Below are 26,092 nucleotides of genomic sequence, written 5' to 3'. Positions count from 1 at the left end.
ATACCATGAAAAAAATGACAGTTATAGGCACTTCAAATGCTCAAAGAAGAGTTAGTGTCATTCCTTACAAACTGAAAATATTCTTCATTCAAAGGTGTTATGACGTTCATTTCTAAGAGTCAATCAAATCAACATTTATTAAAGACCCATTGTATACAATTTACTATGCTCTGATGATGGAAAATATTGCATTAAAAAACTATGGTTTACATGCAAGTGCACAATCAAAATATATGCATGAGTGAGTATATTGTACTGAATATAGAAAAAGTATAGTCTAGAAGGAGAACACTATATTCAGAAAAATCAATACATCCATGACTTAAATAGGGATTTCAGTTTTCTTCTCATTCTACAGGAATTTATTAGGTGAGAAAAACAGCATAAGAACCTTGGAAGTTTTAAGTTTGAAATCTTACATACTCAAAAGGAGACAAGTTGTCTTATAACAGAAGTCTTCAAATTCTTTTTTAGTTCCAAAGTGGTTCACATAACCAAATCTCATAGGAAACCACAATATATGTGAGATTTTTTAGAAAAGGTATTTAATTCATACAAATTTGCTTTACAAGTGTAAGTTTATAACATTTATTTGTTAGGCAAATAAATGAAGGGTGTTTTTATAAAGAGAAAAATGTGAAACGGGGATTATGGATGACTATTATATTCTTTGACGAGCCTCGGCATCAGATTCATTTCTGTATTTTGGAGTGTTTTGCACCATACTAAGAAAAATCCTGATTCCTACACACAGGTGGTCACAAAGAGTAACTTTTAACAGCTCCCTTACAATCTCAGAGAGCAGAGACAGCCAGAGAAGCCTCATTCCATAGCCTAAACCAAAATGTAATCACCTATTAACACAGATCAACTCATGATTATTCGTCTCAACTACATTTCCCATAAAGTATACTTGACAGGACATATAGGCATTATAAAAACTACAGTATTTAAATCCAAATCAAACCTTTGAGAAACCCCAAAGATCCTCCCACCCCCGAAATGTTCTAGGGATTAGCAGAATCCAATCCTTCCTTAAAGCCTGTCTTTAAAAAAAAAAAGCCTGCCAGCAAGCACCGAGTTGGTATCAGTAATCAAAACACAGGTCACCATGGTGGGTATAGCCCACAAACACCTCTTGGCAAACCTAGGATTCGAGTAAAGTGTGCCACCTGCAGACCTGCTGCCCTTTGGTCTCCTTCATTTCCTCCCAATGGTCTCGCTCCTCCTCCCCACTACTATTTTGACCCAGAGCAATCCAACCAATCATCTCTTTACGCTTCATGGTACGCCTGTTATACACGGAAATCATCAATGTGACATCAGAGAGCTGAAAGAGGGCCACCTGGAAAACAAAGGTCTCCTTATAGACAGGATTGGGCTGACCACGTCGGACAGATGTCTTGCAGCGGGACATCTCTTGACCCACAGAATTGAGGAGAAAGAGCTTTCCGTACGTATCTAAGGAAGAAACAATGGAAATGAAAAAACATCAGTGCCTCCTATTTTGCTAGTTTAATTGCAAAATCTACATGGGCTGTACATTTTCCTTTTTAACATACTGAGCAGCATCTTTAGGCCTGGTACTTGCTGTAGGACTAACACATCTTACATGAACTCTTCAGGAAAGGGATCGTTACCATTATGCTTGATGTGTCATGCAGCCCACCATGGGGCACCTTGCTGATGTTCATCAGAAGCCCTATCTATACGTGTAGGGGTGTGTACATGCACAGGCACGTGTGCAACAGTATTTGCAGACATGCACAGTTCTTCATCCACATTTTATTTGTGTAACTACATGTATACATTTTGCTCTACGCTTTTCTTTTCATTGTCAAAGGACTATTTATACCTAGATTACAGAGTCTCTTCTCTTCTCATTCTTTACATATTCTTTGGACCATCTCATCCACTCAACGACAACTACCAGATCTGTATCTCTGTATCTCTGGCTTAGACTTCCCTCCCGAGCTCAAGATCCAACTGAATACCGCATTTCTTCTTGTGGAAATCTCATCTCACACTCATCTTGTCTCCAACTCTTAAAAATGTGCTGCTTTAGTATTCCCCAACTCTGTGAATGGTAGCATCATCCACTCAAGTATCCAAGTTAGAACTCAGGATGGCATTTTTGACACAACTGGCTTCCTTACCCCTAGTCCAGCCAATCTATCACCAAGTTCTGTTGATTCCATATTCTCAACAGTTCCCAAATCCACCCACTTCCTTCCATCCCAATGCCACTGAACTTTCAGTGTATACCATCAGCTCAGGTCACCAACACTTCCCATTTGCATTACTGCATGCTTCTTCACTCATCTCCAGTCACTGGATTGCCCAATCCCATAGTCAGAGGGATCTCTGTAAAATGCAGATCTGGTTGTGTCAATCTCACTAATAAACAAAGACTAAACCTTCAATACACCCCACTAGTCTCAGGATAAAAACTAAATTTCTCGGTATAGACTACATACACTGACCAGTTTATCATGCAATTTCATTGTACACCACCATTGCCTTTATACACTGCATCCCCACTACACTGAACTACTTTCATCCCTCCAACCCACCCTGCTCTCTTTCCCTTGCACTTCTGCGTAAGCTATACATGCCCTGATATCCCAGGTGATATCTACCTTCACATGGCTTCTATTCATTAGTTTAGTCTGGATGTCACTTTATCCTGGAATCTTTGCTGACCACTTGCGCCCACGCTGACCATCTGTGGGCTCCATCAAAATCTAGTTTCAGCTTCTCCCAGCACTTATTATCCAGTATTTCCATTGCCTGTTTACTTGTCTGCAAAACTGTCAGTTCCCAGATGGGAGAAAGAGAGATTTCCCTCTTTACCACTGTACCCTCACGCCTGTCAGAATGCCTAACATACCGTAGACACTCAATAAATATTAAATATTTTGTAATGAATGTTTGTGACCATCCAGGAGGCTTAACTTTCTTTTTGCTTTTGGACTTAAGTTTTCAAACTTGCAAAATGGAGCTAAACCCCTCAGTTTATAACCCCTGCCCTAGAATGCCATGAGATAGTGACTAGCATCATAGGTTTAGGCATTTATAGACAGTAAGTACTAACATAGTCTATTACTTTTGCTAAAATTCTTGAATGGATAGTTACAAAGAACATCATATCCTAAACCAATTCTGTTTTTATTAAAATCACTTAATTTATCAATTTCTTGACTTTCTCTTAACTACAATTTTTACCACTAATTTATGTGTATTCTATCCTTTAAAAAAAATCTACATGTTCCCGTGTTTCCCAAGTTTTATCATTCTGTACATTCTGTTCAGTGCAGGCTAAATGCTGATTAGTGTTTACTGCTCACTTTCCCACCTAACAATCAGTCAAACTTTTTAAAGTGTAAACCCAGATCTCTGTAATTTACTGTTCTCTACAAGAACATTGTAAGATGGGAAACAAATTACAACCTGCAGTTTTCTTTCTATGTTGATCTTTTTCTATTCCGGTTTGATGTGTTATTTTATGCACTTATCTGCTGAGAAACACAAGGTGTGAAATTACACTTCAGGTGTGAAAACACTTCTCTGTCTCAGAAATGGAGCTCTCCACTCTTCAAACTGCTCTACGAAAAAAGCTGTCAGAAAACCGACAATGGGGGAGTGAACTTGTGTTTCCGCATCTGTACAGCTACACGATTCCTGCAGGAAAAGTTCAATCCAGTCACCGAACTGCTCTAGCTATTCTGCTGCCAGTTATGGGAATTGAATTAATCTTGCAAACAAAGACCTGCTCATTTCACAAAGAGAGCAATTTCCAGCTTTATCCTATCAGAAGATGGTTTTCTAATTACAAGAAAGGCTATTTACTACCAAAGCACCATCACTGAAGCTGAACTGTACATGTATGACAAGAGGGGGAAATAATAATTTTATAAACAATCCAGTTTGAGGACACCTGACCAGAAGAAGAGAAATATTGCTGATTGTTCCAGCTCAAAAGGGAACCCTTTATTGGCAGTAATAATGTGCTTACTTTTTAGCGACCCAGGGCAATGCCCAGAAAATTCTACTTGTGAGGAATAGTGGGGAGTAAGGCTGGGGTCTTTTGGGGTTCAATGACTTATTCTGATAAGCTCCAGTCAGAATGGAAGAGAAAGGGTCAAGTAAATATGTAACTTAACTGAGCTCTGTTTTAATTCTTCGGAATTGATAATACTTGCTGCAGAGCACCACTGAGTGGTATTTTATCTTCTGCTGATGCTTCAGACACCTCTCAGTGCTTCTAGCAACTCAAAATCATCATCAAGAGGCTGAATGGGTCACAATTCCTTGATAGTCCTGGCTGTTGTTCTTCTGACCCAGCCTGTCAACTGCTCTACGGGTCACTTGTCTCTTTCTCCATAAAAGAAGATACCACATGCACCAAAAGAATTATAACAGTACCCCAATGTATCATGGCACGAAAGTATGTCATTTGGGACTCAGAATTCACTTTTCCAAGGAAACAATATAATACCACAATGGTTAGTTACATAGCTCATACAAAACACCTGCCCGTGGGTAGCATGATGGTCTGTCAATTATAACAGACTCAGCCTCAGGGTGGGGGTGGGGGGTGAGGCATCACGATTCTCTGGGCAAGGGAAAGGAATTTGGTCATTTAACCTCCCCTCAGCTTCTAATGCATTCATGATTATAAAACATTTTCAATATACATAAGAGAACATAATACTACACGTACCCAAGTACCCAGCATGCAGACGTGTGACATTTAGCATTTACTATCGGCCTTTTTGCTTTTTGTTTGATTTTTAGGAAATAAAATATTATAATTGAATTGGTTTCCTCTCTCACTAAAGGTAATTCCTCTCCTGGGTTTGGAGTTCATCATCTTCAAGTATGTTTTTGTTTGCTTGTTTGTATCTTTATTGGAGTATAATTGCTTCACAGTATTGTGCTGGTTTCTGCTGTACAACAAAGTGAACCGGCCATATGTACACACCAACAGTGTAGGAGGGCTCCCTTTTCTCCACACCCTCTCTAGCATTTACTGTTTCTAGATTTTTTGATATCTCCCCCCTCCCGAGCCCCCCTCCCAACCACCCCATCCCACCCTTCCAGGTCCTCACAAAGCATCAAGCTGATCACACCACGCTCTGCAGCAGCTTCCCCCAAGCCATCCACTTCACACCCGGCAGTGTGTATATGTCAACGCTACTCTCTACGTCCCAGCTTCCCCTCACCCCTTTCTCCGGTGGTGTCCTCAAGTCTGTTCCCCACATCTGCATCTCTATTCCTGCCCTGCCACTAGGTTCATCAGTACCATTTTGCTAGATTCCATATATATGCATTAGCATGCAGTATTTGTTTTCCTCTTTCTGACTTACTTCACTCTGTATGATACACTCTAGGTCCATCCACCTCATTACATACAGCTCTATTTCATGACTTTTTATGGCTGAATACTATTCCATCATATATATGTGCCACATCTTCTCTATCCATTCATCTGTCGATGGACATTTAGGTTGCTTCTATGTCCTGGCTATTGTAAATAATGCTGCAATGAACATTGTGGTACATGTATCTTTTTGAATTATGGTTTTCTCTGGGTATATCAGTAGTGGGATTGCTGGGTCATATGGTGGTTCTATTTTTTGTTTTTTAAGGAACCTCCACACTGCTTTCCATAGCAGCTGTATCAATTTACATTCCCACCAACAGTGTAGGAGGGCTCCCTTTTCTCCACACCCTCTCTAGCATTTACTGTTTCTAGATTTTTTGATGATGGCCATTCTGACCAGTGTGAGGTGATACCTCATTGTGGTTTTGATTTCCATTTCTCTAATGATTAGTGATGTTGAGCATCGTTTCATGTGTTTGTTGGCAATCTGTATGTCTTCCTTCGAGAAATGTCTATTTAGGTCTTCAACCCATTTTTGGATTGGTTTCCTCTCTTACTAAAGGTAATTCCTCTCCTGGGTTTGGAGTTCATCATCTTCATGTATGTTTTTAGCCTTTCACTATACAAATAGCTGTAAATAAAGATATCCAAAATCTACTCAACAGTATTCTACACATTTAAAAAGTATTTAACATCTTACTGTGTGTCCTCCCAAAACTTGCCTTTTCCGGATTCAGCATTAAATTTTGTATATTACCTATATTGATATATACACCTGTGATTCATTTAAGTGCTGTATAATGTTCCAGTATATTAATAAACCACAATTTGCTTATTTGTTATCTTAATTAATGGACATTTAATTGTTTATAATAACCAAGAATTGAAAAGATTTCCATGAACATTTTTCTATATTTTACATTGTACCAATATTTGAGGATTTCTCTAATACATACCTAGGAGTGGATTACTGGCACTTTATAAATTCTAGACACAAAATCTGTCATTTTTATTGCTAATATCTTCTCCCTGCTGTGGCATATGAATTTGAGAATCAGTTTGTCAAGAAAAATACACTAAGAAAAATCTATGGGGATTTTTATTGGGGTTTTATTGGATATATAGATTAATTTGGGGAAAGCTGTTATTTTCACAATATAGATTATTCTAACCGATGAACATGGTTTATCCATTTAGTTGGAGTGTGTCTTTCAAAAAGTATTGTGATTTTTTTATTGTGATTTTACAAATAATTTTCTTACTCATCTTATTAATATTATCCTTTGGTACCCTAGGTACTGTTACATTTGTAAATATCAATGGGTTAAAACTCTACTTTCCAACAGTCCCTGATGTATTAGAAAACAGCTTTGCATAAAAAACGTTATTAGTTTAAATTTGTAGATTTTCTTGTACTTTTAATGTAGACAATCATATTTTCTACAGATAATGCAGTTTTGTTTCCTCCTCTCAAGCTTTACATTTTTTATTTCTTTTACTTATTCTACTGAATTGCCTTGAGTTTCCAGTTTAATGTTGAGTGAGAGTGATGCTAGTGGGAATCCTTATTTCATTCCTGACTTTAAAGGGATTTCAGGATTAAGAGTGATGGCTAGTGTGTATTTTCGTAAAACGCCCACTATAAAAGTTAAGCAAGTTCCCTTCCATACCATATACTAGTTGTTGATATGTAATACCATGTCTACCTTTCTAAGCTCTTTCCTTTACCGAACTTAAAATTACATTCCCCTGAATCTCTTGCAGTAAGATCGCAGTTAGATTCCACTAACGAAAGCAGCTTGCATGAGACTGGAAAGTAGAAGGAAAGGGGAGCCACAACCCTCTAGATCCAGTTGCAGGAATGTGTACAGGCATTAGCAAGCACATGGCAAAGTAGGGTTTTCACCCATGGTGTTTAAACATCCTTATGAAAATCATCCCTTTCTTGTGCACCCAGCTCAGAGCATACTGGCATCTTTCCTGTGATGCCTGTACTTCTGGATTTCCTGGAAAGAGCTTTCCTGACCTTTACTCACCAGCCTTCCCATGCATAACACCTATCAGAAACAACTCCTCTCTCAAACTATCTAGAGTATTTTGTGTTTTCCTGACAAAACCTGACTGACGTAGTCGTTGGTAATCTGAACTAGAATGTTACCAAAATAAAAACCTAAGAATGACCACTGGCCTAAACATTGGGTGCCAGGTGATGGAGAAACTAACATCAGAGGCTAGAATAGTGGAAATCTATAATCCATATGCTGTGATGGTAAAACCGTCGTCTCTACGACTTGGAAGGAAGACCATATGCCTGATGTGTGTAGCTCTAAGGAAACATTGAAAAACAGAATGTTAGAAGTGCGTATTCAGTACTGGCCTCATTTGGGGGCTGGGGAAAGGTGAAAAGTAAGCTTGGGAAAGAACTGACCGATGTGCAAGGAAAACGATAGAATCCTGAAATTCAGACCTTTCAGTGGTTGGAAAAGTTCCTTTCTTCCAGACCTCCAGACAGTTGAGACAGATTTTAAAAGGCTTCAAACAACAAAAGCCCAGTAAACCTTCTCAGGTGAATAATGTGATAGTGACTCAGTTTAAGGATTAAATTAAGGATGTAGGCTTCACACCAGACTTGAGTTGACTGAACCATGTGACTGAGTTTTGAATAACAGAATAAGAGAAATGATAAATATTACCTTCAATCACAGCTATAGGCAACCACTCCCCGTCTCTTCCCCTTCCATGACAACAAAGCAGGTCACATTTTGAATATAATATTATCACCTCATTAAATGGGAAGAACCTGTATGCCTTAGTCACAGCTTAGAGGATAGGCCCCACCTTACTTTGGGCTGTGATGCAAGGGAGAAATAAACCTTTGCTGTGTTAAGCCACAAACTTTGCAGAGTTTGTTACTGCATCATTGCCTAGGCTATACTAATAACCCTTCTATTATTCCTCTGCTATGAGTTATTTTTATCAATAATGGAGACTGCATTTTATCAAGAGCTTTTGCAACTATTGACATGATCAGGTTTTCTCATATATCAGTTAGTATGGTGAACTACACTAGATTTTCCTAATAGTAAGTCATTCTTGCATTCCCAAACTAAGCCCAATTTGTTGGTAATTAGTATTTCTTTCATATACATTATGAGGCTAGGTGGGCCCAATATAAACTGTAGTATATGTGAGAGGATATGAGAAGGGGGACAGGGAGAGATTGGGAGGAAGAGAAATATTGGGTTGGCCAACAAGATATTATGGAATATGTTACAGAACAACCCAAACAAACTTTTTGGCCAAGTCAATATTAATCTAATGTTCTATCTATCTTTTACATAGCAGTTTTAGTTCCTTTACATTTATTATGGTCATTGATTTATTTTGATTTATTTTTATTGTTTTGGTTTGTGCTATCTATTCTGCATTATCTAGGCTTTTAGATATCTTTTTGCTTTCTATTGGATTAACTGAATTTTCTTTATTCTGATTTAGTCTCTACTGGTTTGAAAGTTGGATTAAAATTTTAACATGTACACTTGATTTAATGTCTAAATTGAATCATTACCTTCACCCTCTTTTTAAGTAACATAAGTGCCTTAGAATTCTTTGATTTCCATCTCCCCTCCACATCCTTCGTGTTATTCCTGCCTGGAATTTCATTTCCGCATCGTTGCTGTAGGCCCAGCATTAGGCAGTTCCCTGCTGTTGCTGTTTCTACTTTATGTAGTCTATACATGCTTACTTTACCTACATGTTGACCTTTTTGTTCTTGTTTTCCTTTTCCTTTCTTGCACTTCACTACTTCCTTCTAAGTTCGATGTCTTTCCCCCTGAAGTAATATCAGCTAGTAGCTCTTCCAGTGATAAACCCTTTCAAATCTTGTGAAAAAGATCTTTATTCTTCTTTCACTCGAAGAGAATAGTAGGTTCAGAGTATTTCTTTCTCAAGCCTTTAATGATATTCTCCCCTTGTCCTCAGGCTTCTATCATTGCTGTTAATTAGCCCGTCCTCAGTCTGTCATTCTTCTGCAGACATTCTTCTGTGTTTTTTTTTAAGCAGCTTTATTGAGATACAATTCACATACCATGGTAACTGTATTTTCTCCCCTGTTGCTTTTCAGATTTTCTAATTTGATATTGCTGTGAGAATTAAATGAGATGATGTACATATAGAAATATCACATATGCAATCAATAACATTGGCACGTATAAATCTTTGTATGAATTGGCCTTAATTCTAAGCACATAATGGCTATTAATAAGTACTCACTATACCTAGCTGAAAACTGGATCAGAATTTTAAAAGAAGCTGGTTATGTCCTATATCTGTTCATTTCTCTGTAGTCCTTTTTTCCCTGCCTTTCACTTGTAGCATGTACCCCCTGCATCCCACTTGTTCTTCACACTAAACACCAGCCAGCTTGATTTGCTTTTTTGTTTTTCCTTCCTCTAGTCTCTGCTATTGAGTGCCTAACAAGGTTAATATGCTGCTGCTGTAAGTATTATCATTTGGGCTGTAATTATCACATGTGGCTAATCATGTACACGCTGAGAGGCTGGGGAACTTGTTGTTTTTAACTGGAGGGGACATCTTAATGATAGTTTTTGACAAGGACCATTATATGTGTGTATATTTACACAATGTAGTAATGCATTGTAGAAGGATGGAGAAAGAGAATCTGCCAACAGAATAGCTAACATTTTTTTTTAAAGTAGACTTGTATCAGTAACATTAGCTTGTTAACCTTATTTAATAGGGAAGGAAATGAAATTCAGAGAGGTTAAATCAAATGTCGAGGCCAAGCAGTAATTGGATGGCAAGCCCAGGAAAAGACCAGAACAGAGCTGCTAAATTGTTAATGAATTGCTTTCCCATGAAGCCAAATTCAAAAGCTAATCAAATGTTTCTAATTCTCACTGGCAACTTTCTCAAAAGTTCTGTAAATGCGTATCATGACTTCAAATGTCTAGCAAGCACTCTAAGAGGCTTTTTCACCTGGACCATCTCCCATGTACGGATGTGGAGATTATCTCTTGCCATCAGATTTGTAGACTAGCCTGTATCATCTTAAAAGCAATAATGGCAACACTGACCACATGTACTAAGTGAGATTTTACCTTGAAAGTGCCTGGAATGGTTCTTGGCACACTGTTACCTGACTTGAGCTAAGATTAGTTCATTTTGTTAACTTGTTTATATATTGTTTCTGAATAGGTTCTATGGAATAGTCAGTAATTTTCAAATAGCCTGCTTTATCTTCCCTAGCCCACCTATGATTTGAAAAATATATGTACATATTTAAATTTTTATAATATGGGCACTTTCACCAGAATGAAAGGAAAGAAGGAGGGGAGGGGGGGATCAAAATAATCTCTCTCTCTCTATCTGTGTAATGAATAGAGAAAAGGTTAAAGTTAGAAATAAAGAAATGCCAACCACATACTTTGTCTTGGGATGGATGTGGTTTATGGAGGATGCTATAGAAGATGCCCTCAGGTCCATTTGCTTGGTACCCTGTCTAGTCTGTCCAAAATTGAGTCAAGGGAATGAGGTTGGACCTTGAGATGTCAACATAATTTTAAAAACAATGTAATGCCCACCACAGTAGCCCCTATCAATGGCTAGACTCTTTTTTTTATTTTTATCCACCTGGCCCAGCTAATGTCTATTCCAGACCAGACCAGCTTTTTATGCCCATTATAACAAATTTTCAAATATGTTGAAAATTTAAAATAATTATACAGTGGATACCCATATACTCATCACCTAGATTCTTCAATTGTTATATTTTGCTCCATTTATGTTATGGACTGAATGTATGTGTCCTCCCAAAATTCATATGTTGAAGCCCTAATCCCCAAAGTGATGGTATTTAAACTTGGGATCTTTGGGAGATAATTAGGTCATGAGGGTGGAGCCCTCATGAATGGGATCTGTGCCCTTATAAGAAGAGACAGGAGAGAGATGTTTTCTCTTTCCACCATGTGAAGATACAGCAAGATGTCTGTCTGCAAACCAGGAATAAGGTTCTCACCAGGAACTAAATCAGCTGGCACCTTAATCTCAGACTTCCCAGCCTCCAGAACTGTGAGAAATAAATTTCTGTTGTCTAAGCCACCCAACCTACAGTATTTTTGTCATCATAGACTGAGATAACAGAATTTGCTTTCTCACATATCTGTGCATCTATCTATCCAAGCCCATCATAGCTGTACCCATCATTGTTCTTTACCTCTAAACATTACAGCGTGTGTTTCATTAACTAGAGTTCAATAATTCATGGTTCTTTTCTGTTATAAGGTAAAATTCACATGTAGTGAAATGCACAAAGCTTAGTACCATTCAGTAAGTTTTAACAAATGCATACATCCATTTAACCCAACCCCTATCAAAATATAGAATATGTCCATCACTCCAGAATATTCCTTCATGTCCATGCCCAACCCATCCTGATACCAACACCAATCCTGAAGCAACCACTCCTCTGCTTTTTTTCACTATATGTAAGTTTTGCCTGTTTTAGAACTTCATATGAACGGAATCATGCAGTAAGTACTCAGTATGTTTTTGAGATTCCTCCAAGTTGCCAAATGCCTCAGTTAATTTTATTCCTTTTTTATTGCTGAATAGTATTCCACTATAGAAATGTATCTTAATTTGTTTATTCATTCATGAGGATAGAAGGGCTCTTTGCAATTGTTACATACTATCAATAAAGCTGCTACAAACATTTTTGTGCCTGGCCTTTTTTTTAAACTTATGGGTAAATGCCTAAGAATGGAACTGCTGGATTTTCAGTGCATGTTTATTTATATAAGAAACTACCAAGCCTTTTCCCAAAGCTGTTATTCTGTTTTACACTCTCACCAAGAATGTATTCTCCACAGCCTCACCAACACTTGAGGGAATCAGCCTTTCTAGTTTTAACCATTGTGGGGTAGGGAGTGGCTCTAAGAATGCTGACACCAGCTCCTGCCCATCTGAGCAAAACATGCCTCTCACTGAGCCTTCTCCCCCAAGGATTTTCCTCAGAAATCTGAGGAGAGGAGCTTACATCTCATTGGTTTATTTCTTCTAAGACCCTAAAAGAGAAGAGGAACTCCATCTATTATTTGTCCACCTCTCCTCTATCTTGCTTAGAAAGAAAAGTTTAAAATATCAGAATAGTCATCGAGCTGGATCAAGTTGTCAAGTTCAAAGTTATCTTTTGGTTCATGATATATTTTGATGCAAAAGATTCTCACTTCTAAATCCCAGCTTTTGTCTCTTTCCACTAAGATTTAGCACCTTCAATATTCTAGAGAATAGAAGTTCCCATGCCTCAGGCTCTACCTCTTTACCTTCAGGCCTCCCTAAGAACCATTCTTCACATAATCATAGCCACCCTGCAAGGCAAGATTGATGTCCCCTTTCTGCAGAGGACGTCACTGCCTCTGAACTAAGGGTCCCAAGCACAGGATTTGTGACCCTCCCACACATTTCTACCTGTGCCCCTCCCCTGGCAGGCAGCTCTAAGGCTCCCCCGCCCTCCTTCCACTTTCACCAAGGAGATGAGTGCACTTCGCAGTCTCCCTCCCCCACTCCCCACTTCAGGCCCATTCATCTCCCAACTTGCATCATCTCCCCTTCACCCCCTCTTTCTTTCAACATTGCTCAGTTACCTCATAAAACTCTTGTTCCCTCATCCTTTCTCTCTTATTCTCTTCCATATGGCAACTAAAACTGTATCCTAAGCTTGCCTGAAGACTGCCAAAGGCCTGCTAGTGGCGTAGTGAAGTGAGACATAATGCAGGACAAATATCATCAACATCTCAAGCCCCTGAAAGTTCCAAGAGGTCCCTTTCAGAATCTCCACAAAAGAAGCTTCTACTTTCTCAACCCCTCCTGATTAAACTGGCTTTTCCTCAAGTACCAGCATTCTATGTAAACAAAACACTTTTGTCTTCACTATTGAGCTTCTGCTTTAATTAATAGCATCACGGCAACATTGTCTTCTATTACTTTGGTCACAAAGATGCAGCATGTCAGTTATATTTTCAGTTAAACTGCAGCACTATTCTAAGAAAAATCATGTAGTAAATGCCAAACTAACAAACTTCTGGAATGAAATCAATTCCAAAATGAGGACTTGCCTTTTTTTCCTACTCAGTTTTAAAGATTTGTCATAAGAGTTTCCTTTTTGGCATATTTTCTTTTATATAGAAATGTATGAAGATACACGAGCACCATTCTCAACATCACAGCTTTATATGTAGTAATCTTACCTAGAAAGTATATATTATTATGAGCCCATTTTACAGATGAGGAAACAAAGTCAAAAAAAGTATAGTAACTCACACCTACTAAGTGACAAAGACCTTAGTTTGGTGCACTCCAGTTGATGCTTTCTTAGCCACCATGCTGTCCTTTTCCCCTATATTGCCTGGTATCAGCCGGAAAGCAAATTAAAGCCTCCCAGCATGGACTGGAATAGGCTGTGATTTTGTGATCCACCTCCCCATCCTTCTCTGCAGCTGCACCATGCTCTTCCCCCAAAATTGTTTAGATTTCACCAAATCTCAAGATCCCGTGAAAGAGATCAGCAAAAGCTCCGCAGGGAAAGTAGTAAATCGAGATCTTTAGTATATCCAGAGCTATTTTTTTTTAAAAAGCTATATCTAGAAAAGAGAGTCTAGCCATGCAATTAATAATCAACACCTATTATAGATTTTAAATAGCTCTTACCTGATTCTGAGCATCAGCCTGGTCTCTTCTGTTATCCAGAGTGCTGGGCTTTCCTTACTAACTTTAATGGCTTTAATACAGACTCCCTAACAAGATACTACAGAACAGAGACATTATGGGTGGCAGCACAGTTAAAGATTAAAAAGAGTAAGAGCCCAGATTTGGTTATAGGAGCTGACGTTTTTTATTCCAGCTCAGCTGGCTCTTCACCTGATGCAGACATGTGAGGCCAGAGTCCATTGCCTCTTACGGCCTATCATGTTGTTACTGACTTCATCCTTATTTCAGTAAGATTCAGCTGCCTGTGGTGGACAGGCTCACCTATGCTCCACTCTACCCACTTCTACTTTACCTTCTTGGACTCAAAAGGCTGGAATTTCAACTGCATTTTCCAGACTCTCTTGCAGCTATAATTCTAGATATAAATTAGGTTCCTCTAATTAGAAGTACTTGCATGAGATCCAGAAGGCAGAAGTGAGGCAAATACCATCCTCCCACCCTTTCTTAAGCTGTTTCTGCTGATAAGCAAGATCATTAAAGGTGAGCTGATTTTTTAGTGGCATTATTCCAAAGTTCAGTCTCCAGCTTCTTGGGTACTGAGAGGCAATGTGGGAAACTGGTAGCAGCAGCATTTTTATTCTGGCTTCCTGAGCCCTGGACAGCAGCTATGGCAGTATGTCTTGAGCTGCTCTTTCCCCGGGTGATCTCAGAAGCTCCCCTGGTGAGTCAGGCCTGGATTACCCCACATCTTCCTGCTCTACCTCCTCCGCCATCAACATAACCACTCACATTTCTTGAACACTTGCTGTGCATCAGGCGCTGAGTGTTCTACATAAATCATTTTACCTAAACCCCAAAACAACCCATGAGGAAGGTACTATTAATATTCCTTTGCTCCAGATGAGTCTTCTGAGATTCAGAAAAGAGAGGTAAACTGTATAGGATCAGAGCAAAGCTAGCAGGTAAATGAGTAGAGCTGGAATTAGATTCCAGAACTGCCTGGCTCTAAAGACTGAGCTCTGTCTCTTTAAAGGTATGTGAGGGCCTGGGACCTATTAGCAGATTTTAATTGTCCATACACCTTATGTTGCTGAAAAGACTTCCTTCTTTCCCCTTTAACAACACACACACAGAGGCCAGCCTATTTTGCATCAAGATGCATCCACGTATTGAAGAAGACTTCAATCTAATTAAACAGAGAGGCATTTGAAAAATCCAGAGATATCACTTGGTAAAAACGTGTCTAAGTCATACCAAGATCATTTTTATTGTAAAAGTTAAAGAACTGACATGGAAGCAGACACAGCCTTCTTCCTGCCTCTGGGAGGACCAGAGCCGGGGGTACAGGCACAAACTTACCAGGCGCTCTGTTAACAGCGAGGTTTCGGAAATGGCTGCCTTTGATCATCTCCACGGATAATCGCCCCGTTGTGGCACTGTATGACAGCCCCACCAACAGCTCTGGCGCCCCTCCATGCGACAGCGACTGCGTGGATGAAGCACTATCACTGTGAGAAACTGCAGATGGGCTGAGCGGAGACTCTCCACTCTGGAGGGAAGAACAACAAAGGCTCCATTGGCCCCGGCCGCGCGCCTCTCCCTCACAGAAAGCCGATATTATGTTCGGTGACACTGTGGCCCAATCTCCACTGCTGCCAAAGACTACTAAGGGTGCACTCAGGGTGAATGATAATAGGGCCTGGGGAGCGCAGTCCTGGATGGGATCCCTGCATTACTAACTGACATGCTCGCTTCAAGAGCTGTCTCCATTCACTCTTTCCTCTCTAAAGACGAAACAGACAAAGATGTTATTACTAGTGTAAATCAAACCCCGGAAGATACACGGAGAGCCAGTAGGACATTTAATATAGACCCAAATTCCCTCCTGTGTAATTTGTGCTCGAATGTTTCTATGGAACCCGTCCACTCCAGGCATGAGTGCCCTCTGTTCTCTGCAGCTTCTTGAGGAGTGTAGCGATACAGGAGGTGTGTTGCCTCCACCAGAAAAGAAATGACCACCGGCCGTCCACCACCCCATGAAACATTTGGCCCCTGGTGCTGCTTTTTAAGGTCATCAGGAATATGGCAGATGCTACATTTTTTTCTTCTCATGGAAATGAATTATGTTGAAAACGAGCACTATATAACTGTTTAATAAGGAAGCTGACACATCAGCTGTGCATCTTAGAGACCTTGCAGGTACCCAGGGAGCCCACACTGTCTGTCATGTATGCACGCATGTGCTTCTCCCAAGCACCTGCCTCTGTGCACCAGACACGTTGGGAGGAGGAGAGCAAAGGAGATGAGGACATGGACTCTCACTCGAGAAGCACGGGTGGGAATGGGCCCCGTGGGACAGGACAGCCAGCCTCCCGGAGCTACTGCCTCCTCCATCAGAAACAAGTGCATCGGACTCTGCTCAAACCTTTCTTCTCAACATCTGAAACCATTTCCTAAAACGCCTTATCAGGAACCCCAATAAATAAATGCATTGAAAGAAACTAAATATTCTTCATCACTTAGGAAACTACCCTGTTTACTAAGCCATGGGCATCCCTGCAGAGCCCATGCAGGCTCTCGTGGAACACAATCTGTAAAGTACAGGGCTAGGCGGTTTGCTAGATGCCATATAGCCCCTGCTGTCTGGATAGTGATAACCCAAATGAAATATTTGCTTAGTTTGGGGCGAGGGCCACGCCCACCCCTGGGCTTGTGCAGAAGTGTCCACTGGGCACCTGTCACTGCACAGCTTGCCTCTCCCTTCGAATTCTTAACCTTATAAATCCCTCAGTCCACAGTGCATAGCCCATGTTTAGCCTATAATCACGCTTAACAAGTAACTGGTGAATGGGAGAATTTTTACCTTCAAGGTTCTTTCATGCCAGCTCATTTCCCCCACTCAACTCTGTGCCCCCAGCACAGAGCACAGGGCTGGCACAGAGCACAGGGGCGTGATCATACCTATCCCTGTGCTCTACGGGGCAGGATTCCCCTGACCTCCTGTGGCTTCTGTTTCCCAGGCTTTCAGATACACTCTACTAAGAGCTTAAGAAAAAAGAGGGATTTGAACAAAGATGAGACATGATCTGGCTTATGTTTTAAAAGGCTCCTTCTGGCCCCTGTGTTGGGAATAGTCTATGGGGGGAAAGGCAGAAGCAGGGAGGTAACTAGGAGGCCATTTCAATAATCCGGCTCAGAGTCAGGCTCTGGTTGGATTTTCAAGATACAGCCAGTAAGATTTCAGGTGGGAAGGAGAGAAGTCACAAGCGACTTTTAAGGTTTTTGACTTGAGCAATTAAAAGCATGGGATTGCCTTTAGCCAAGATGGGAAGACTGCAGGTAAAATAGATTTAGTTAGGCAAAAATCAGGATTTTGACTCTGGAGATATGAATTTTGAGACATCTATTAAAAATGTAAGTGGTTGGATCTCCCATCAACACATTCTGGACTTTCTGGCTCCTTTCCTTTTCCACAGACAAATCAAGCTCCTCCCCCCCTCCTGATGTCTGCATATGCCAGCCCCTCTGTCTGGAATCCCTGTCCTCCACACAGCACTCAGCCTGGCTCCCTCAGTTCCCTGAGTTCCTTGTTGTATCACCACCTGAAAGACCCTTTCGCTGACCCTTCTAAAGAAGCAGCAGCCTCTGCACTCTCTCTTTGCCTACCCCGGTTTGTCTTCTGTCGCCCTCCTCCACCAGATTGTCAGCTCCGTGATGGCATCACCTGCTTTACTCTTTCCTGCAATCCCTCTGCCTATATGGCACTTGACATACAGTTGGTACTCAGCAAACATTTTGGAATGGATGAGCTCCAATAGCCCAAGATAGCTACCTGATCTTTTATGTAATTTTTAAAAGGAGATCCTCACACTAGAGGACATATAATCCAGGGCAAGAGTGGGTTCCTCATCTTGTAGACATAAAAGCTGTCCTGTATTATTTTGAAATCTGAGGGACACAGGGGATGGGGCACATGGGAGAAGCCCGGTCATATAAATGGAAGGTCTTAGAAGTCACTGGAGTTCAGGGCTGCTTTGCAGCCTACGCAGGCCCACTTGTTAAGGACTTCACCTTGAAAGTCCCATCACCTCTGAGACGCATTATGATGCATACTGCTGGGGTCAGGGCAGGGGGATGTGTTGTAAGACCACTCATCAGCTAATGACAAGGCCAAAAAAGCTCTCCGGGTTTCCCTGTGCCCTCCTTCACACTGCTACTGTCATTTCCTGAAATGGACAGGGAATATATCCATCAGGTTATTGGGACTATGGGCACCAAAAAAAAAAAAAAAAAAAAAATCCATTGTACCATGAAGTACAAATCATGGCTTATAAGGATGAGGAGAGCCAAATGGAAAATTAAATTAAGGTGTCTGAATTCACAGGCTGAATGTACTAAATCAAGGGCTGACAATTCCAGATCCTCAAACATAGCGTGTCATTAGCAGCACCATTTAACATACTCACACTGATATTACTTCTTGGCTCCAGAACCAGAGTCACTTTCATTTCCCCTTCCTGGTGCAGGTGGCTGAGATAGAAGAGTCTCTCTCCCATCATTCTCTCCCGGGTCATCTTGCGGGCAGCGTACAGGCGGAAGCGGACAGCACAGGCAGCCACATCTCTGGGCTCCAGCCTGGCGAAGGTGACTTTCTCCTTGAAGATGGGGTTGGGCCCTCTCTCTATGCTTGTCCTGCCCCTCTGTTTCTTACTGGGCAGCAGCACGACATGCACTTGCCAGGAGTTGACGCCACTTCGGTCCTTATCCGGGAGGCCTTGTGCTCTTACGATGGTCACTGTGAGCTTCTGGCTGGCAGCTCTATATTCAAAGACGACATCCAGGTCACCACATTTTGAGATGGGCTCTGGGACCCCAGATGGCACTTGAAAATTGGTCCCGTCCTGTTCCTGTTGCAGACAGAGGGAAAGATTAGGAATGGAACAATGCCTAACCCATCTTGGAAAGGTAGTGATCCTCTGTGCTCCTTCAGAACCTCATACTTCTGTACTGTTACATATAGCCCTATACATTAGAAAGGTCTGCTTTCTGGTCTCTTTCTCCACCGGACTGTGAATTCTTTGAGGGTACAGCACCAGGCATATGGTGAGCCTTCATGGTTGCTTTTGGAACAAATGAACAAAGCTTTTATATTTTGCAAAGTGCTTTCCTATACAGTGCCTCTCAAAAAAAAAGCACAATTGACCACTATCATTGAAACCAACTGAGATAGTAAGTCTAAAACCAGTCAATTATGCAATTGCTGAAAGGTAACTTCCTCGAGTCCCCAGGAAAAATGGCTCAGCCTGGGCCTGTGCCCTCTGAGCCAGACCTCCTGCAGGGGAGGATCCTAGTGGGAGTCACAGACAGGTGATCCTTTAGTAGATTTTCAACCTACATGGCAGAAAAGGTTTAGGGCAGAGCTTCTCAAACATTCCAGTGGATGTGAATCACCTGGGAATTCTGATTCAGTAGGACTGGGGTCAGGCCTGAGAGCCTGCGTTTCTCAGGCCACAAGGACGTCTCGGCTGGCCTCAAATCACTCTTAGGGTAGCAAGGGTTTAGGAAGGTATCTCCAGTAGCCATTTAGCAAACAGCAACACTGGGCTTGACGACTGGGTTGAAATCATAACTCTACCATGAACTAGCTTTTCGGCCCTAGCCAAACGGGCCAACTTCTCTGTACTCCAGCTGAAAAATGAGCATTAAGGTGCCTCCTTGATACGGTGTCGTTGTGAGGTTTTAACAGATGTGGAAAAATACCCGGCTGAGACCAGCCTCCATACATATCTATTCCCATCACTGGATGATGCTACTTATTTTCAAACACAGCCGCTCATTATGAAATATCCTTCTTAGATGGCAATTCACCTCAGCCAGTCAGATCCAATGACCTCACTGAGAAAACTGAGCTGGACTACCTTTACTGTAATGAACCACCCTCTAACAAAGTACTCCTAACGTCAACATAATTTGATTTTTTTCCTCTGAACACATACCTCTTACTCATAACTAAACTGTGGTCTGATTCTTACCATAAATCAGAAGCAGTTCTTCTTTGTGTAATTGAACACCCACTTTGCTAATTCAAAGACCTCTTTATCTTTATAATAATACACCTCAAAAATGCATGTTCATCAACAAAACTTTCCCACAGAGTCCAGGTGAAAGTGCAGGATTCTCTGGAATGAGACATCCTTAGGAATCCCAGGTCCACCACTTGCGATCTTTAGAACATTGGGCAAATTATTTAATCCTTCTCACTTTCTGTTTTCCTCAACAGTAAAGGGAGGATGATACCTACTTCATAGGGTTGTTATGAAAATTAAAGGACTTGACACATAGTAGACATCTAATAATTGCCCTCTCATCTAAGATTCACATTAGTCTACCAAGAAAATTTAGGCTTCTTGCAAAATAAGGGAAGCTTTTTACATCCTTTCCTCTGAGCATGCACTCATGTGTGAGTGTTTCTATTCAGAGGTACTTAGTTTCAAGTGATAAAAGTGGTTGCTATAGAGACTTTTGAATACAACTGACGAGTGTAGATATAATATTAGAAGCAAGTCTCCAAGGAGTTAGGCCAACTCAAAAATCAAGTCACAGTCTTCTGTGAAAACTCCCATCTAATTTAGCCTACCTTTGATCATCTCTATATTGCTTGTTGGACCATAAGTAATAGCAGCTAACAACCACTAAGCCCTCGCTTATGCCAGGTACCACAGTAAACCCTTTATGGACTGTAAAAGCCCACTCTTATGCACTTCAGCCCTTCCTGGCCTCCTCTCTTGTTCCATCTTCCCCTACAGGCCGTCTGGGCTCTAAGCGGCTTCTGCCTGGCACAACCCAACAACAAAGTCTTCCCTCCCTCCTGCGCAAGGCAACTCTCAATACCCACCACAGGCCTCTCTGCTGATGTCAAGGCTTGGAAAGTTACAGAATCCTGCTTGGCACTCATGTATATAAAGTCCAGAGTGTGGGGGTGGTTAACACCCCATAGTAAATGTATCTCCCCTTGGACAGATGTCCTGAGACTCGTTTATACAGCTTCTTAGAGTATGGTTCCCCAAGATCAAGCCATGAGTCACAATGTGTGGTAGCCAACTGGATTACACATTCTCCTACTGGTTCTCCCTTCCCTGCCTCACTTTCCTTGTCCCTCACTCTTGTCCCCTGGGATTGCATGTCCACAAAGTAGGCTCTGCTTTCGGGAAAGCCAGCTAAGAAACATCATTTTTTAAAATATGCGTATTAACCTAATGAGGTGGGTATTTCAATATCTTCATTTTATAGGGGAAGAAACTAAGGCTTAGAAAGGCTAAATAACTTACTCCTTGCCCCCAGCATCACATGCCCAGCCAGAATTACCCACAATTTGCCAGGATTAATGCTCAAAGTCCCAAACCTTAGTGACACCATGATGTCTACCTTCTTCCCCCACAAACCTTTCACCCTACCTATTTATACGTATAGTAAGTGAGTGAGATGAAGAGGGAATAAGATGGGAGTTGGAAACACATCGTGCTTTGAATTTCACATCCTTTTAGGCCCCTGCCCTTGATATTAGCGAACAGTTCCTAGTTTCATCATCAACTACAATGTCAAGGTTAAAATATCCTAGTTAAAGAGTATCTCCCCACTTATCTATCCGGCTCTCTGTTCAGATAAATTCTCACTCCATCTGCAGCTTTGTGCTGAGGTCCTGGGGAAGGGTCTGAAATAACTGTCCTACAAACCTTGAATCAGACAGAGCTCCAGGCAATGGCCAGGCTCTGGAAGGGGATAATCCAAGCTGTGGTCCATGAAAACTGGGCTTTGTGGCCCCTTCCTGGATGGATCTGAGACCAAGATTTGTGAAGGCTGATATTTTCATAGCAATTAATTATTTCAACACACTCTACCTATCACCAGGCAACTAAAGGCGCTCCTCATGTGGGTACTGTTAATACCACTAATCCATCTGACCTTCCTGCAAGGTAAAAATCTCTTCATTTTTATCCCCATTTGGCAGATTTTAATTAACTTCTCAAGGCCAATCAGTTAATCAGTGGAAAGCGGAGATGAAAAGTGGGACAGTCGCCTCCCTGTGCACTCAAAATCACCAGCCACCCTCCCATCGTCTTCCCTGCCACACCTTGGGTCTGCAGGAAAAAGTCGATGGCCTTTTCCAGCAGAGAAGAGCAGTGTTTGCCAAACCATCAGCCTAACAGGTAGTCACACTGCATGACTGGTTTCTTTCAGAGGCAGCAAAATAAATGATTCTCGTAGCTCTCGTATCCTGGGTTTTTCTTTAAGATGGGAATACTTGTGCCACGTTGTCAAAACCCATGAAGATTTAAAGATTTTCTATCAAACCGAAAGCCTTTCTGTTTTAGCAAGATAGTGTTGATGTCATCTGTGTGGCCCAAAGTAAACAGACCCACAGTGTGTTCCCGATGCCAGATACACAGGGGAAGACAGGCTTCTTAATACAGCTAAGAGGCAAATAAATCAATTCTTAAAAGGCAAGCTAAGCCTGCAAAGCAGGCATTTACAGGAACTGCCTCCGAGCTGCATCTGAGGTTCTGCTGTAGGAGCACCAAATTACAGTTTTTGTCTCAAAATAGATAGGAGGTTGAATGGAGCACACAGAGATGTCTGGGTATTTTGGGAATCTGAGAACATTTAGTGCCCTCAATGCCAAGACTTCTATTAAAGCTCCGTGAGGCAGGCAAGTGGGAGGTTACCTGGAAAAAGCAATTCCAAGCCTAATGGTACAGTTATCAAGGGGACAGACTGCCAACAGGCAGGTAAACAGTTTTGTTTTGTTTCTGTGGTTAGAGAGCCAAAAAGAATAGTATTTTTAAATGTTAAATGTTAGTGTGTGGGATTTGATATGACTCTTGGCAGTAAACCAGTAGGGAAGCAGAATTTTTTTTACAAAATGTATAAGGTTGATAGCGTTGACGGTCTCTATATGAAAGTTTGCTTTCACCCAGACACAAACCACGTATCTGAGTTGCCATCCCCGGTCCTCAGCAGTAACACAACACCCGGGCACACAGGCACCTGTGCCATCTCCTTGTGCTCTCTCTGCGTGCCCCAGAGCCTCAGCGGTCAGGCTTTGAAACATAGCTCTCTGTGATGTCTTTTCTTCTCCTTGATGAGCATTTGGTGTTTATGACAGTCCAGTTCCTAATAAGAGATTCGTCCTGTTTATTTTCTCAGTCAGGCTGATGCTAACAAAATCCATCTGCCCTTCCCCTTCCTCCATTTTCACAAATTAAAGTTTTATATAGTTACACGACTTATTTCATCAAAATTCATTTCAAAGTAGGTATTAGACACCATTATTGAATATCTCTTAATGTCACAGAATCATAATAAGAGGGGTCTAGCTAATAAAGAATAACCATAAGTGCCTGTAAGATAAAACAATGTTTGTAAAACCTTATCACGGCGCCTGACACACAGTAATTGCTCAAAAGTGGCAGTTTCTAAAATCATCACCTCCAGTCATACTTCTGGCATATGTTTAGGCATATTCGGGAGTAAGTTTCAATTGAAAAAGAAATTTAGATGACGCATCTTTTATCAGAGATTTATCCAGAAAGCAAAGTCAATGGCCAGAGGGTTGTGACAGACTAATGCCATCTCCTAAATCTACAATTCAATTCAGAGCTAACAAGTATGCTCATACTGCAAGAGCTTCATCAGAATATCTTGTATAATTTCATTTGCAGGGCCATTGTATTTTAGTTTCATTTTCAAATAATTCTCATATTCAAAGAACCATAACTCAAGATTTGGTGTAAATAGAAATAGACTCTATTCAATTGAAACCATGAAGGAAATAATCCAGGCTCCCTAAAGAACTAAAAACTCCTTTATATAAAAAACGAAGTCTGATTGTTGCTGGGTTCATTCTGCCACCATGCTTCTTTTTATTTTTCTAATAATAGATAGATAGATCCATTTATATATGGTCCTTTTATCGGCACACATCGGGGCTGGAAGTTGGTCATCTGAACAAAAAACATATTTCCATTAAAGGCTCTTTAGGTGTTTGTTTTTCAAAGCAATGCTTCCTTTTTGAAGTTTTTTCTTGAGGGATGGAGGAGGGGAGAAGGGTGGAGAGAAATAGGAAGAGGGGAAGGGAGCAGGGGAGGGGAGGGGTAGGAGAACGATTAACCAGAGAGCACACAACACTAACACAAGGAAAAAATAGAAAACAAACAACTTGCCTCTGGACTCCACACAGAAGAGCTGTCAGTGGCATAAGAATCTTCAAATCCCCGGTTATTAAAAGCTGTCTCCATCGCCAAGCTGCCCTCTGTGGACTGCCGGCTGAGGCTGTGGACCACGCTGGTCTCTTGAGGAGATGTGCCATGATGCCTGGTGTCCCCCACCTCACAAGGGGATTGTGAGTGGGCAGAGTTGGGCTCATCTTCACCATAAGAAGGATTCTCAGAAGAAGTCAGTTGGCTGGCTCCATCCAAACCTAAACTTGCAAAAAGGAAACTCTTTCTAATGTATTATCACATTTCACCTTTTTGTCTAGAGAAAACGAGCAGTGGCAACTATACCAATCAAGTCTGCAAAGACAAAACTCACTAAATAACACCTACAGAAACATACTTTCATCTATATGGTGGCCCGTGTAATCAACACCCATTAGCTCATTATGTAGGGTACAAGAAGGTTTAATGCTCTATAATAATATGAGTATAAAGGATGTGTATTATGTTAGAAGGATAAAATCAACACATTAGCATTTGGTTGGAGCTAACGACCACAAGACTTTTGGGATGGATCTAGAAAGCAAGAATAATAATCGGCTATGGACATCATATGTTCTCCTGGCTTTACCACTCTTCTGTCTCTCTTCCACGTTCACCATATCATCCTCTGCTCAAAAGGCTTCAGTGCTTCTCTCAAGTAAAAAGTTCTCTGCTCGATCCATGGAAAGAACACTGGACTTGGATTCAGATGATCTGGGTTTAAAGCCTAGCTCTGCATTAAGAACTTGAGTAACATTTGAACTCTCTTAACCTTTGTTTCCTTATCTATAAAAGCCACCAGAGAGTCACTGTGGACACATGAAATAATATCTGCCTGGCAACCACCAGCCCTTCCATAAATATTAGCCTTGCTTACTTGTCTGGCTACATCCAACCCAGCAAACCCCATTTGCTACCACCACCCAACTCACAGACACCTGTGGTCTCACAGGCCCATGAAAATGCTAGTTGTGTATTTTTCTTCACAGCAGCCCTCAAGCCCTCCCTCCTGTCCTTCGCTTCCTGTCCACCCAAAGTCCCAACAACTCCTGAATCTTCCCTGACTCCTTCAGGCTCAGCGTCTTTCTCAAACTTAATGACATTCTCTCTCAGCATTCCCTCACCCTGTTCATCTCCCTCTTCTCAATGTCCAGGTTACCCTCGGATCATATGGAAAAACTGACAGGTCTTCCTAAGCAACAGCTTTCACCCGAACTTGCCTCCCACATCCAGAAAGTAGCCAAGGATGTCTTATCTATTCAGCCTCTACTCTTCTCCAGTAGATCCCATCCCAGGATGATAGAAAATTAGACATAGAGACAGGATTAGTGACGATAACAAAGTAGATATAGGTAAATTCAGCTCTTATTTATACACTATATGATAGCAACTGCTCCCACCGTTGGTCTTAAAATCTGAGCTAAAACATAACGTCCTTGAAGGCGCTAAGTCACATCCGTATACTGCATCGTCTTTATCCACCAATGGGTTTTACTAAATCTCAAATAACTTTAAATGCTAGCAAGATAAAAAAATATATATATTTGAAACAGCCAGGTGTACAGCAATATGGAGTGGTGGTGACAGTGGTTTAGGAGACAATATATGACCCACATACAACAAATACCCAAATTTTAAAATATATTATCACCCTACGCAGACCATATAAAAACATCTTTGGGAAGTAGTGGTTTTCAGGGCACAACTTCAGACGCCTGACTTG

At 41.2% G+C, this 26,092-nt stretch overlaps 1 protein-coding gene across 2 annotated transcripts in view; it reads right to left on the bottom strand.

Moving 5' to 3' along the window:
- Positions 1-1,147: 1,147 nt before the first annotated feature.
- The window catches only part of SYT16 (synaptotagmin 16), a 100,833-nt gene continuing 75,888 nt past the window's right edge, over positions 1,148-26,092 (bottom strand). For both annotated transcript variants that reach the window (XM_057733789.1, XM_057733790.1), the window contains 4 exons: positions 24,334-24,590; positions 18,580-19,020; positions 15,473-15,662; positions 1,148-1,461 (listed from right to left, as the gene is read on the bottom strand). In XM_057733789.1, coding sequence (XP_057589772.1) covers positions 1,148-1,461; positions 15,473-15,662; positions 18,580-19,020; positions 24,334-24,590 — 1,202 coding nt within the window. The remainder of the gene's footprint in view (positions 1,462-15,472; positions 15,663-18,579; positions 19,021-24,333; positions 24,591-26,092) is intronic.

This window comes from Hippopotamus amphibius, chromosome 4 (genome assembly GCF_030028045.1).
Source record: "Hippopotamus amphibius kiboko isolate mHipAmp2 chromosome 4, mHipAmp2.hap2, whole genome shotgun sequence".
In the NCBI taxonomy this organism is placed as follows: domain Eukaryota; kingdom Metazoa; phylum Chordata; class Mammalia; order Artiodactyla; family Hippopotamidae; genus Hippopotamus; species Hippopotamus amphibius.
This window is presented reverse-complemented; position numbering and strand designations above follow the sequence as displayed.